This window comes from Podarcis liolepis (assembly GCF_965112155.1).
Source record: "Podarcis liolepis genome assembly, chromosome: 7".
NCBI classification, from domain to species: Eukaryota; Metazoa; Chordata; class Lepidosauria; order Squamata; family Lacertidae; genus Podarcis; species Podarcis liolepis.
The window spans coordinates 12,911,265-12,923,949 of NC_139561.1; the positions used below are offsets into that span (position 1 = coordinate 12,911,265).

At 46.5% G+C, this 12,685-nt stretch overlaps 1 protein-coding gene across 4 annotated transcripts in view; it reads left to right on the forward strand.

Moving 5' to 3' along the window:
• Positions 1-4,434: 4,434 nt before the first annotated feature.
• The window catches only part of SPEN (spen family transcriptional repressor), a 66,250-nt gene continuing 57,999 nt past the window's right edge, over positions 4,435-12,685 (forward strand). For 3 of the 4 annotated variants that reach the window (XM_083514560.1, XM_083514561.1, XM_083514563.1), the window contains exon 1: positions 4,435-4,757. In XM_083514560.1, coding sequence (XP_083370686.1) covers positions 4,675-4,757 — 83 coding nt within the window. In that variant the 5' untranslated portion in view covers positions 4,435-4,674. Of the gene's footprint in view, positions 4,758-6,376; positions 6,546-12,685 lie in introns of those variants that run through there. The other variant, XM_083514562.1, reaches the window with a different exon arrangement.

The following is a 12,685-nucleotide window of genomic DNA, read 5'->3' on the forward strand; positions in this document are numbered from 1 at the left end:
TGTGCTGTGTCCGATTGGTGTAGTGGTGGTGACACTTGTCTTTTTTTCTGATAGGGAATACTCTGCAGGTGAGGAGGGCCACAAAAAACAGGTGGTCAATGAGGGTCAGTTGAGGGGGAGTGAGAAATGTCCCTATTTTCATCTGAGGAATGTTGGAGGGTTTGTGATCATAGTCTGTGCTCCAGAAAAGGTCATTTGGTTCCAGGTGTTGTTATTATTTAAACTTTCTGAACTGCAGCATTATCAGCATACGCTGATGCAGGGAGCTGAGAACAGTATCACATCCAGAGTTGTGGCAGGTAGATGCATGGGCGTAGCCAGGATTTTTGTTGGAAGGGCAGGCCTTTTGTTAGTGGGGCCAGAACCTCAGTTGGCTCTGTATTGATTTCTATTTATTTAGGGGGGCAGCTGCCCCTCCCTGCCTCCCCTTGGCTACGCCCATGGGTAGGTGACTGGGTTCACCAGAGTCCTTATTTCTCCTGTTGTGCTTAACTACTCTCTCTCTCTCTTAATTACTGAGTTAAGGGCTGGAAGACAATCCACAATTGTTTTATAACCGACTAGCGTCTGACAGTACCTAGCTCCCTAATTCAGTGTTTCCCAACCGGTGTTCCGCGGCACACGAGTGTGCCGTGAGACGTTGCCTCGTGTGCCGCGAGATGCCTGGAGGGAGGCGGGCGAGTCGGGCGGCGAGAGGCGGGGTGGCGGCGGCGAGGAGAGGCCGCGCCTCCTGCTGCTGCCTGGCGCTCCTCCTCGCAGCCGGCAGCGCTGCCTGGGCGCCTCCGCGTGACTCTGCCTCGCTGGGTTTGGTCTCCCAGCAGAGACGGGTCACACGCGCCCCTCCCTCCCTCCCTCAGCCTGCGCGGAGGGAGAGCCAGAGAGAGGCATCGCTCCTGCGCTCCGAGGCGGATTGAGCGCAGCTGAGAGGAGCTGCCGAGGGAAAAAACTTTCACTTTTGTGCGTCCCTCCCGGCGTGACGCTGCGCGCTGACGTCACGGGGCGGGGCTTTAATGGTGGTGTGCCGCGAGATTTTTTTCCAGTAAACAGGTGTGCCGTTGCCCAAAAACGTTTGGGAAACACTGCCCTAATTTAATGGGATCCAATCCACCTTTGGCCTGTTAGCCAGAATCCAGGATGCCATGTTTCCTTGTGAGTTGCCCTAATACCAGCAGTTACTACAACAGTTGGCCAGAGGACTCTGGATGGATGATGGGAAGGGTAAGGGAGGGAGAACCTGGGAGGGCTGGTTGGAGAGGTTTGGTAAGCCTCCCATGAAAAACCATGCTCAGAACGTTTCCTTGCCTTCTGGTACATTTAATATGCCCCTGTGATTAAGCAGCTGTGGAGCAGGTTTCGTGTCAGTGCCGTGGGGCATCCTCCTGCCACCTGGGGTGCCTCTGCTAATTATACCCCCAGGCAAGAGGAGGGGGAGGATGTGGCTGGGAATGCCATCTCTCTCTCCCCCTCCCTCCCCTCTGCCTTTGTTCAGCAGGGAACAACGGGTTGGGTTCCCATCTGGCTTGCAACTCAATGGTGATGCTGCAATCCAAGCCCATTAATGACCACCACTGAGGTATCAGCCCCGATAATTAACTTTTCTCATCCCAGCAATAGCAGCTGAAAAGAAACACTAACATGTGGAGGAAGGTTGCCTTTGTGGAAAACTTCTAAACCTGCTACACCCTAAGTACCGTATTTTTTGCACCATAACACTCACTTTTTTCCTCCTAAAAAGTAAGGGGAAATGTCTGTGCGTGTTATGGAGGGAATGCCTACGGGTGGCATGCCTACGGATTTTCCTCCTCTAAAAACTATGTGCGTGTTATGGTCGGGTGCGTGTTATAGAGCGAAAAATACGGGTAGCTGTTGGGGCTTAATTTCCAAACCAGTAAGTGTTGGTACATATTCAGAGGCACTTCATTACCACTTGTAAGAATATAGCAACTTTCTGTGCATCTATTAATTTAATACTAATTCGCTGCAAATAGTACAGTTATTGTTTAATCTTTACTGATTTTTGGTCTCTCTTTTATAAAAATGTCAGCAGTTAATTTGTTCACTATACCGACCCAATTATCTATCTACCTACCTATCTATCTATGAACAGAGAGCAAGGATATGTTTTCCAGAGGGGTGGTTGTGTTCCCATCTGTTCCAGCAAAAACAACAGAGACTCTTGTGGCCCCTTAAGGACTAGCAAATATATTATGCCATAAGCTTTCATGGTCTAGAGAGGAATCTCCCCTCTTTAAAAAAAATAATGGATGGAGGGGAATAGACCTTCTGCACAAAGGAATTCTTATCCCAGTGGTTCACTCATAATGAGCTTTAAAAACAACAATTAAGAATCTCTGAATTAGGATAACCAAGCTGATCAGTAAATCTAACCTAATTCTCAAGGTATTGCTCATCCCAAATTGCTGGAATTGAACACCAGGAGAGATGGATCTCCTCTGTGTTTGTCTTGTTGGTTACATTTATTGTTTTTTGAATGTGGGAAAACTCATTGTAGGTTGGGAAGTCTCTAGTGGGCAACAGACAGCTCACAGCAATCTCTGTTAAAATGTGGCATTTTATGCAGCAGCCATTGTTCTTGTGTTGTGCTTTCCCAGCCTTTATGGGAAACCTCCACCAAATAATCCCTGTGTCACAAAGGGTTCTGGGGTTCATGCAGAGGAGCGCTGGCTGGGCCTCATTGCCACACATGAATTGAGGGCAGAGTTTTTAATTAATTGATGAACACAGCAGTCCTATGTATAATTACTCAGAGGCGGCATCCTTTCAGCAAGACCTAACTCTTAAGCAAGTGTGCTTAGGATTGCAGCCTTAAGGGATAAGCTTCTCCAGGTGTTTATTGAGAGTAGATGTTTAGGCTTATGCTGTTAATCTCCATAGTGTTACATATGAGAAAAACTGTCCTACAGAAAAAAAGCAAACTTTATTTGTATGGAGGTGATGTGGGTATGGGTGGCAGGGCAAGTGTTTATAAGTACTTTTATTATTGTAATCTTTTTTAAAAACCCAATATAAATTATATTTATATTTAAAACAACTAAAACAAATATAAGCAGATATGGAAAAGTATACAAATATATAAAAAGAATTAGATCCAATGTTAGTCCGGCTTGGATTAGGCCAATTGCTGATAGGCATCACCAATTTAGATCCCACGAAATTTCAGGACCCATCCTATTACTTACACGGCACTATCTATATGCACAATACTTTATGCAAATAACAGGCATGACAAGTCCCTGTTCCCAAGGAGCCTACAGCCCGAAACACAGATCAACAACAGATTTTCTTCTTGCTATATGGTATAAAAAATAACTGGAAACCTATTGCAGCGCCATGGCTTTCTTATATGTGTAACTGTTCATAGCTCCCGAGAATCCACAGCAGTCTTGGCATTGGCCGGCGAAGTCTTCACAGCTCAGCTTTTGCGACGGAAGTGGCACCAAAACGAAGGAAATGCCCAATTAGAGGTTGTCGGCGGTGGTGGGACAGACCTCCTGCGCCATTTTCCTCTTAAGTTTCCGCTTCCAAGAGCTGGGATTTGAGTTTTGGGAACCAACAAATAACTCTGGTAGCGACTTGAATGGTGGAAATAGTTATTTCCACATGATACGACATTATACCAGTGCGAGGGAGCGGGGAAGCCCTGCCATGCCTGGGATATTCTGTGACCCTTACTGATGGCGCGCGCGAGGAGCGAAGAGAGAAAGGCGACCTTCCTCCTCCCTTGAGGTCTTTCTACTCACTGAGGCTCTCGGAGGGGAAGACAACACCGGCGCCTCACCCTGGAGGGCGCATGCGCAACAGCCTGAGAGCCTGAGACCGCGAGCGAAGCGGGGAGGCGAGCGTTGTGCGCCTGCGCGCTTCCCGCGGAGAAGGCGTATTGGGGACAGAGGGATTCTCTCACCCCTCCCCCACCCCACCTACCTACTCCTTTCCCGGCCTCCGAGAGCTCGCAGCGCTCGGCCCCCCCTGCTCCTCGCACAATACCCGAGAGCGCATGCGCGCGCTTCCTCCTCTTTTCTCCCTCTCTCTCACACAAGCCCCTTTTTCTCTTCCTTACACACGCACGCGCTGGTTCGCCGCGCGCCCAGCCGCCCAATGAGGAGCGAGCCTTGAAGCGCGAGGACCCGGGTTGGTGGCGGCCGGCGGCCGAGGGCGCATGCGCGCGCGCGGAGGTTGGGGGGTGAGACAGCGAGCAAGCGAGTGAACGGAGCGAGCGGGGGACGCCGCGGGGGCTGCTGCTGCTGCTGCTGCTGCTGCTGCTGCTACTGCTACTGAGGAGAAATTGGGAAGAAGCGCCGCGGAGGGAGGAGGAGGAGCGGCGGCGGCGGCGGCAGCGGTCCCACCACCAGCGACAGCCGCGAGGAGAAGCAGCAGCAGCAGGAGGCGGCGGGTGTCGGGAGGGCCCGGTGGGATGGTGCCCCCCACCGGCGCCGCGGAGGGAGGAGGCGGCGGCGGCGGCGGCGAAAGAGGAGCAGCGGCGGCAGGCACAGGCCGAGTGCGGCGGCGGCGAAGAGCGGCGGCGGGAAGAAGAGGAGGCTGCAGCTGCTTCTGCTTCTTCCCCCGCTCGCGGTGCTGAGGCGAGCCGAGCGGAGGGCGGCGGCGGCGGCGAGAGCAACGCCCGCCGCGGAGGAGCCCCCATCGCCTGGCAGCAGCATGGTCCGGGAGACCAGGCACCTCTGGGTGGGCAACTTGCCGGAGAACGTCCGCGAGGAGAAGATCATCGAGCACTTCAAGCGGTGAGTGGAGGAAGGGAGGGAGGGGCTGGTAGTGGAGTCAGAAGGACATCCCCGAAAGGGCAGGGGGAAGAAGTGGGGGGAGAGCAGGGGGTAAATAGAAGGCGGGTGGGGGAGGCAAAAGGAGGGGGAAAGAGGTTCCTCGTTTCAGTCCAACGTAAGAGGAAAAGGTGCGTGTAGGGATCTTCCCGCTCCCCCACATAATTTCAACCAACGCGGGAGAGGAAGAGTGTATTTTATTTATTTGTTACATTTATATACTGCCCTTCATCCGAAGGCCACAGGGCGGTTTACATTACATTTAGTTACATCCTGCCTAGCTGAGGATAAGCTCTCCCAATGGGTTTACCTAGGTAGGCAGGTAGGGAGTCAAAATATATATATATTAGACGAACACCCCCCTCCTCGAATTCTCTGTATAAGTAGGGGAAGAGAGACGCACTGTTGGGAAAGGAAAAATCCTTAACGTTTGAAAGGCAAGAGGCTGAGTGAGGGGAAGAGTCTAGACTATGAGCTCAGCCCCTAGATAAAAGTGGAAGAAGGGAATTCCAGACTTAAGGAAGTTGGGGAAGGGAATAGGAAACTGAGGCAAGACCTAAGTTATAACAAGGGCAGTTGCTTCTGAGAGCGCCGTTGGGAGGTGAAGGCAGGGAACAGTGACTCCTCCAGATAATGAAGGGTTGTTGGTTTCAGGAGAGCATAAGCAAACAAGTGGGGGTGGGGTGGGAGGAAGAGTAGGGCAGCTGAATCTTCCATTTCACATCATTGAGGGAGAGAGGTTAGCAAAATGAGGTAAGGAGTATCATCACCAGGGACATGGCAACTATGAGGAATCTTCAAGATGTCAAGAGAAGAACGAGGAAGGTGACTACTCTCATCCCACAACACATAAAGTCCCACTTCCAGGATTGAGGGGAGAACCTTTTCCTCTTGGAGTTGTGTGAAAGCAGAAGAGAAGGTGGGAGGGTTGTGGGGGAGAGAGAGATCAAATACCCCTAGTTTGGGAGGGGGTGCCTGTGGAGGCATGGATATAAATGAGGATGTGTTAGGAAGGGAAGGGAGTTTCATGGTTGTCCATGTGGAAGGGAAAACCTAAGATTGGACCTGGAATTGAGTGCCTGATGAGAGAGCCCTTTCACAGGCCAAGCCACAGATGTGCCTGGGAAAACCTGTCTTGAGTATTATAGCAGCTGCTGCTTTTGCTTGCCCCTACGGATCTGGTAGAATTGGAATACCTTGGATCTAAGAGAGAAGGAAGTTCAGGGGGGCTGGGATTAAGGATCCCCTCCTGCACTTGGAATCTTTGACACCCTAAAGGAAGGAACTTCAGAAAAGAAACTCCAGAGTCTGAGGAAGAAGGATACTGCCAAGTGCCATCAGCATTGTGGATTGGATTTTTCTAAGGGCATTCTGGAATGGAAACAACTTTTACCTGAAGAGGCCTGCTAATTCCTCTTTTCCATATTTTTGTGCCAGCACTATCCACTGATGGAACTGAGGGTTTTTGTTTCTTGGTGGGTTTTTTTTTGGCTTTTCAGTGTATCATAAACACAACATGGATAAACTATTGCTGTTTTCAGGGGTGCACAAGTGTCAGTCTGAACTGTTTATTTATTGATTGATTTTGCTTGCTTGCCTCTTGAAACAATTTATGAATGAAATGTTTGGGACCTGGCAATTCAAGCACAACTTTGAGGGAATAGAAGCTGAAATCCTGCTTGAACCCAACTTCCTTCGTTTCCTTTGCGATGGAACAGTTTTCTGCCATGGCTAATTCTGAAGACCAGATTGGTATTGTTACTTTTTATATTTTTCTTGCTGCCTTAGGCCCAGTCAAACAAACATAATATTTCCTTGCCTCTTATTCATCTAGCAACAGGTCATATTTGGCTTAATAATTATTAACTTAATAGCGCCAACGTGTGTGTGTGAGTGAGAGAGAGAGATTTGTAAGCCTTCTTAGTAGTGGATGGATCCTAGGTGATATATGATTGCAGGAGTAAGCTCCATGTTCGCAACTCACTTCTGCTGTTACAGTGGAAGCCTGTTAATGGCATTGTGGAAGGAAACTGATAGGTAGAATTCTAGACAAGTGTTTTGGTCAGCTAAAATAGTTTCCAGTTTGAGACTCTGAAAGGGCTTGTAAATTTCCTTGTAATTTTCTTGCTAATGTTTAGAGTAGGAAAATTATGGAGTGAACCTAATGAGTGAGTCACCATGGGAAAAATAGACTTGGTCGCTACCTCATGGGGAACAAGCTTGGCTGGTGAAGCAGGGGGAGAAAGGAGAGTAGAACTCTGCCCTGCTTTATTAAAGGGAAGCTCTCTAGCTACTTGGCCTTCGCTTGTTCATCAGTGTTTTACGTATATTCCGAATTTGTCAGAGTTAACTCATTTTGCAACTTTTAAAGCAGATCATTTATCTCCCTCCTCCCCAGTATTGCAGTTTTGGGTGTGGGGAGGAAGACCAGTGGCGTTACGTCCGATAAACTGGTATTTGTTCCTTCTTCAGTCATTAATTTTTCATTTGTTTTTGTGTTGGGGGTGAGGGAGGGGAAAGGTTTTAACAGTGCTCCTCTATGCAAAATGCAACATGCATGGGAACAATGGTTCCTTTTATTTCTGCTTGGTTTCCCTATGCGTTGCTTGTTTCTTAGTGTTGGTTTCTGTGGCTGAGAGAGGAAGAGACACATCCAGGCAAACTGTGTGCTGCAGGATTTGCTGTGCCCAGCAGCATGTAGCTTGACTTGTTCATTAGCAGCGCTGCCTGTTTCTAGAGACATTTTCCTGCTTTCTCCCCTGTTCATCTTCCATAGGTTGGGAGGGAGGAAATGTTCAGGGAAAGGACTCCCTTTCTGAAGTGGTGACTGGTGCAGTGCTTTGGCTGGTGTGAATGCCTTTCTAAAATGGCGGCCCAGTTTATGTAGGGAAGAACAGAGCTGATCTCGGGCTGCACACAGGGAGGTGGGGGAGTGCTAGGAGAGCAGCGTAAGGAGAGAATTTCTCCAGCTCCCTTGTTACAGTTGCCTGAGCTGCGGAGCTTCCTCCAAAACATGCAGAGGGAAAATATTTCGCAGAAAAGAGCAGTTGCTGCTGCAGCATTTGTGGTCACAAGGGACATCCCCTCCTTGCAAACGGTCTTCCCAGGTTTTGTAAAGGGCCAAATCTGTAAGAATAACCTTGTGCCAAGTGGCATGAAACACAGAATGGCAGACAAAGGATTAAGAAATTAATCTGAATGAATTAAAATCTAGGTATAAGAGGGGCATAATCCAGCCAGTCAGATCCTGGTAGCTGTTACATAAAACTGAAGCAGCTGCCTTATTTCCCATTAAGAAATGGTCAGTTGCCCTATTATTTATTATGCCTTACACTGGAAATACAGATAATCAGAGCTTAAAATGATATGTACAACTAGACCTGTCTGGTGTTTTTTTAATAATGCTTGTTGGAGGGTAGTGATAGACTAGATTTTGGAGTGGTGATTTAAAAAAAAAGACATGATGGGTTTATGCACCAAGATTGCCAAAGGATTCCTCCAGTGAGAATTAAATCTGACTTTTCAGTGTCGTCTTCACCCTGTTTTCACAGAGCATTTTTAATGCTGGACAAAGTTGCCATGGTGCTGTTGCTTAGTGATGGTTCAGAAAAATGGAAGGATCTGAATTAAGTGGCTCTTTCATTTTTCTGAATGTGCCATCAGTTTAAATATAGGTCTTGAAATTTAGTGTGTGTATGTGCTTGGATTTCAGAATCAGATTTATTTGGCTGTTGCATTTGGAATTTGGGGTGGGTGGGAGCTGGTAAATGCTAAGGTGCACATTCCAGAATTGATATGGCCAAATATGCAAAAGTGTTTTCCATCTGCTTCTAGGTACTTGGATTACTGAATCCTTTCACTATCAGATATCTGTTGAATTGAGTTTCGGTTGGCAGGAGGAGGCCATTGTGAGTACTGTACACTGACAATAGAGCAGCCCTTCCTTTGTATGTCCCTGGCTTGTGTGGGGGAAGGGCAGAGCCCAGTTGCACAATAACTGCCTGGCTGTCTTGTGCAGGTATTGTCAACCCTTTCAGGCCCAGGACCCACTTTTAACCCAGACATGCAACTGGGGACCCATTTATTATCCTTTTACCATAATTTGCATGACGGTAGTGCTCCTTTTATGACCCACCTTGGATCAGGCTGCGACCCACTAGTGAGTCCTGACCTGCCAGTTGAAGATCAGATCAGTGTGCTGGAGGATAGCTGTGTTTTGCATATATATTTGAAAGGCTGCTGATAGTGGTTGCCTATAGAATGAGTAAGGTTTAATTACAGGAGAGGACCTCTTTTAGTTCAGAGGGAAAAGAGCCTTTTTGGATTTAGCTGGGCTGTGCAAAGTTCCCACCCATCCCCCCAGTCTGAAAATAGGACAAAGAATATGCAGAGTCTGAGCAAGCAGTAATTATCATCCTTTAGCTGCAGAGGCAAAAAAACTACCTGATGTATTGCCGGACATAAATGGCAGGCATAGCCAAATACTAGCCTCTGTTAGCAGCAAAAGGTAAAAAAAGGTTAGCAGCACACCACTGTGAAATGTAGTCATTCTAGTTGGTACCGGTGATACATTCTCATTTCAGAAGAAAACACATTCAAGTTGTTCATTCCAGGCTTCTAAAAAAAAATGTACTCTAAAAAAAGTACATTTAGGAATGACTCGTTAAAGAGGGAAAAAAATGTTTCCGAATGGGACTCCTAACTCTAAAACCTTATAAAGGGAATTGAGGAGAGAGGCTTGGAAGTCTCAAGTAAACTTCCTTTTCCATAATGCCTTTATTAGGACCAAGCAAAATGTCATAAAGTTGTAAGCTTCTGAATTCTGTAAAATGAATTTGGATACATACCATTTTTATTAGTTTGTGTAAATTTGTGTTTTTGTATATTTGGGGGCTGTTACAATAATATCTGAATAATGTTTTGCCTGTAATTTTGACAGTTCTTGTGATCCTTTTTTTTTTTTTGAAAACTGCCCTGAGGTTTTGTTTGTATCAAAGATACTATTTTATTCTTCTTATACATACAGTGCCCTTTATGTACACAGCACTTTACAGAGTTTTAGAAGGAAAAAACAGATCTCTTACCCCAAAGAACTTAGTCTAAAACATGACTGCTAGTAAGGGGGCTATGTGATAGGTATGGTGGAGGTGATATTGTAATTCTGGAAATACAGATATTTTCTTTTTTTTAAGTCTCTTTAAGTTGGTGCATACAGATTATACGTCGTATTTAAAACGGCATCTGAAACTGCTAAGGTACCCCTTCCTTTCATGGTTTCTGTTCAGGGCCTGAGGAGTTGATTAGTTGCAACTGAAAGTGTTTCGCTAGTGTAAATGCATCCAAATCATTTCAGTCATTGAAGTACTGAAGCAATTTCCCACTGCTGAAACAGAAGCATGGCAGCCTGCAAAGAGAAGGAGGCTAAATATAGTAACATTTTTCCTCTGCACAAATGCCAAATGTCCACGTTTCTCCATGGTTAACTTGAGGAGAAAAATAAGAACCTTTGCTCTCAACTACTTCTGTTTTAAGTACATAAGATAATGTGTGTGTTTAGTCCATTAATAAAATGGTGACTGTTAAAGATGGGCGTCACAAACATAATGAGTGCTTCTCAAGAGCTTGTGCTGCTTCATGTTCACAAGATGCATGAAAAGTGACATTTGAGGTTTCCCATTTCATTTTACCCTTTTTAGGCCCTGAGTCTTATTGTGGGAGAAAAACACCAGTTTGGTATCCTTTAAGACCTATTTTTCCCTAAGGCCTTTTCCTGTACATTCTTTATTTTTGGTGACTTCAAGTCGCATACTGTTCCCTCCTCCTTTCTACCAATGTGGTGCCCTCCAGTTGCTGTTGGACCACAGCTCCCATCATCCATGACGTGCTGGCAGAGGTGGGGGCGAGGGGGCTGATGGGAGTTGGAGTCCACAACATTTGGAGGGCACCATGTTGTCTACCTTTGCACTAATGCACATAAGCAGCGCAAGCTGCGTGCCTTCTGGCATTTTCATCCCCCACAGACAGGAGTATGTACAGCTGGATGCTAGCTGTCTAGTCTCTCTGTTCACTGTTCTGCCTCTGCATGACTAATGAAAGCCTAAACACGCTTCCAAGGCTGTACCGATTGAGAAGGCTGGATCTGGATCTTGTACATGGCTCCCTAAGTAAACTACCACCTTCATTTAAATTTTGCAGCTGCGTGGTGTTGTGTACCCTGTTTTGCAAGTGACTTGACAGAAGGAGGATTTGGTGCAGAGAGGGAATGAGTCATTGGGAAGGATGTAGCAGAGAAAGTAGGCTTTCCTTCTGAAGACGGACAGAGATCCCCATGAGAATAACTGCAATTGATATTGGCAAAGTTTGGTTTGCTGCCTTAATGCTATTGTGTTTTGAATTCTACCCACACCCTCATTGTTATCTTTTGGAGGAAGAGGAGCAGAGTGCTCCAGGTTCTAGGTAGCTTTGGGATCATTGCTATGCTATGGCTGACAGAATTGTTCTGCTCTCTGCCACTTCATGATGTGTAGGATTCCTCAGATCTACATGCTTGTTACACAGCTTGAGGCTGCTGGTGCGTTTCCCCGGAGAAATCCTTGGATGCTTCCTTCCTGCCAGCCCACTGGACATGAAATGAGTGTTTGAACAGGAGGGGCAGCCTCACATCGTCTGATTCAGCTGTGGATTTTTGGATAGCCTTGAGCAAGCCTCATGCCCGTAAAGTGGGGGCAGCCTTGAAATTTCCTTTGGGGAGCAGTTCTTTGCATTCTGTGACAGTGTTCTATAAATAACATTTCAAAACGCATAAAAGCCACAAAGCAGCCAACCCTCTAGAGAGTTTGTGTCAACGGGTGAAACTTCATGGGCTGTATTTTTCTTAAACTTCCCACATAGCTGCTTTGTTTCTTGTTCTAGAAGAGCCTGCTTCTAAATAGTCATGATACCATAAAAGCGATACCATGTCTGACATTCCGCAATGTGATCTGCACCCTGTTTTGCAAGTGGCTTGGCTATTTGAGAAAGGTACGCACTGAAGCACATAACCTTCCCAAAGTCAGCCTTGAATTCTGATCCCAAAACTGATTACGCAGACGCAAGCCCCGCTGCATTAAATGGGACTTGATTCCTAGTAATTGTGCTAGGATTTCAGCCTTTTGTATTCTACAAATTTCTAATTAACCCAAGTGAGCTCCAGGAATCTTAGCTGACTTTTGTGAAACTGGACATGTCTGATAAGGAGGTAATTAAATGAGCTGAGAGAGAAGGCAATCATTATAATCTCTAGCTGTAAACTATCTTCTTGTCTGCCAGATGTAAAACTTCTAGGAAGGCTGAAATTCTTTCAGGGGCAAGAAATATGATGCCGAGTTCATAATATCTCTGTTGCGGTTGGTTGTATGCAGTAAAGCTTTAGACAAAGGTCACTTGTGTTGCAAGATGGGCTCATGGGTTCCTTGTCGCAAAGCCTGAAGTCTTTGAACTATAGAAGTAAATGTTCTTATTCCGCAAACATTTTTGTGCTTTTGGCGTGGGAGGGGAGTGGTGGTCATACTCTCACTCAGTGTGACTAAACTTGACGAACTAAGTTGACTGCTAATTACATGCATTAATGATCTGTTGGCTTCATTCTTACAAATGAATAGATAAAGAAAGGGTTGTGTATCTGTTTACTTGAGATACTGAAGGGCAGTGGTGTAGGCTAGTCATTACTAATGGCATATGTGCATGTATGTCCCACTGTGGCCTCTAGTTAAGCTAGTGTTGCATCATGTTTTGGTGCATCAAACTGTATCCTGAAACTGGAAGCATGACTAGTACTTGTAGACGGTCTTACTTAGATCCCTGTTGGATAGTGTGTATGAGAGATAATACGCCTGCCTAGCATGGAGAGGAAC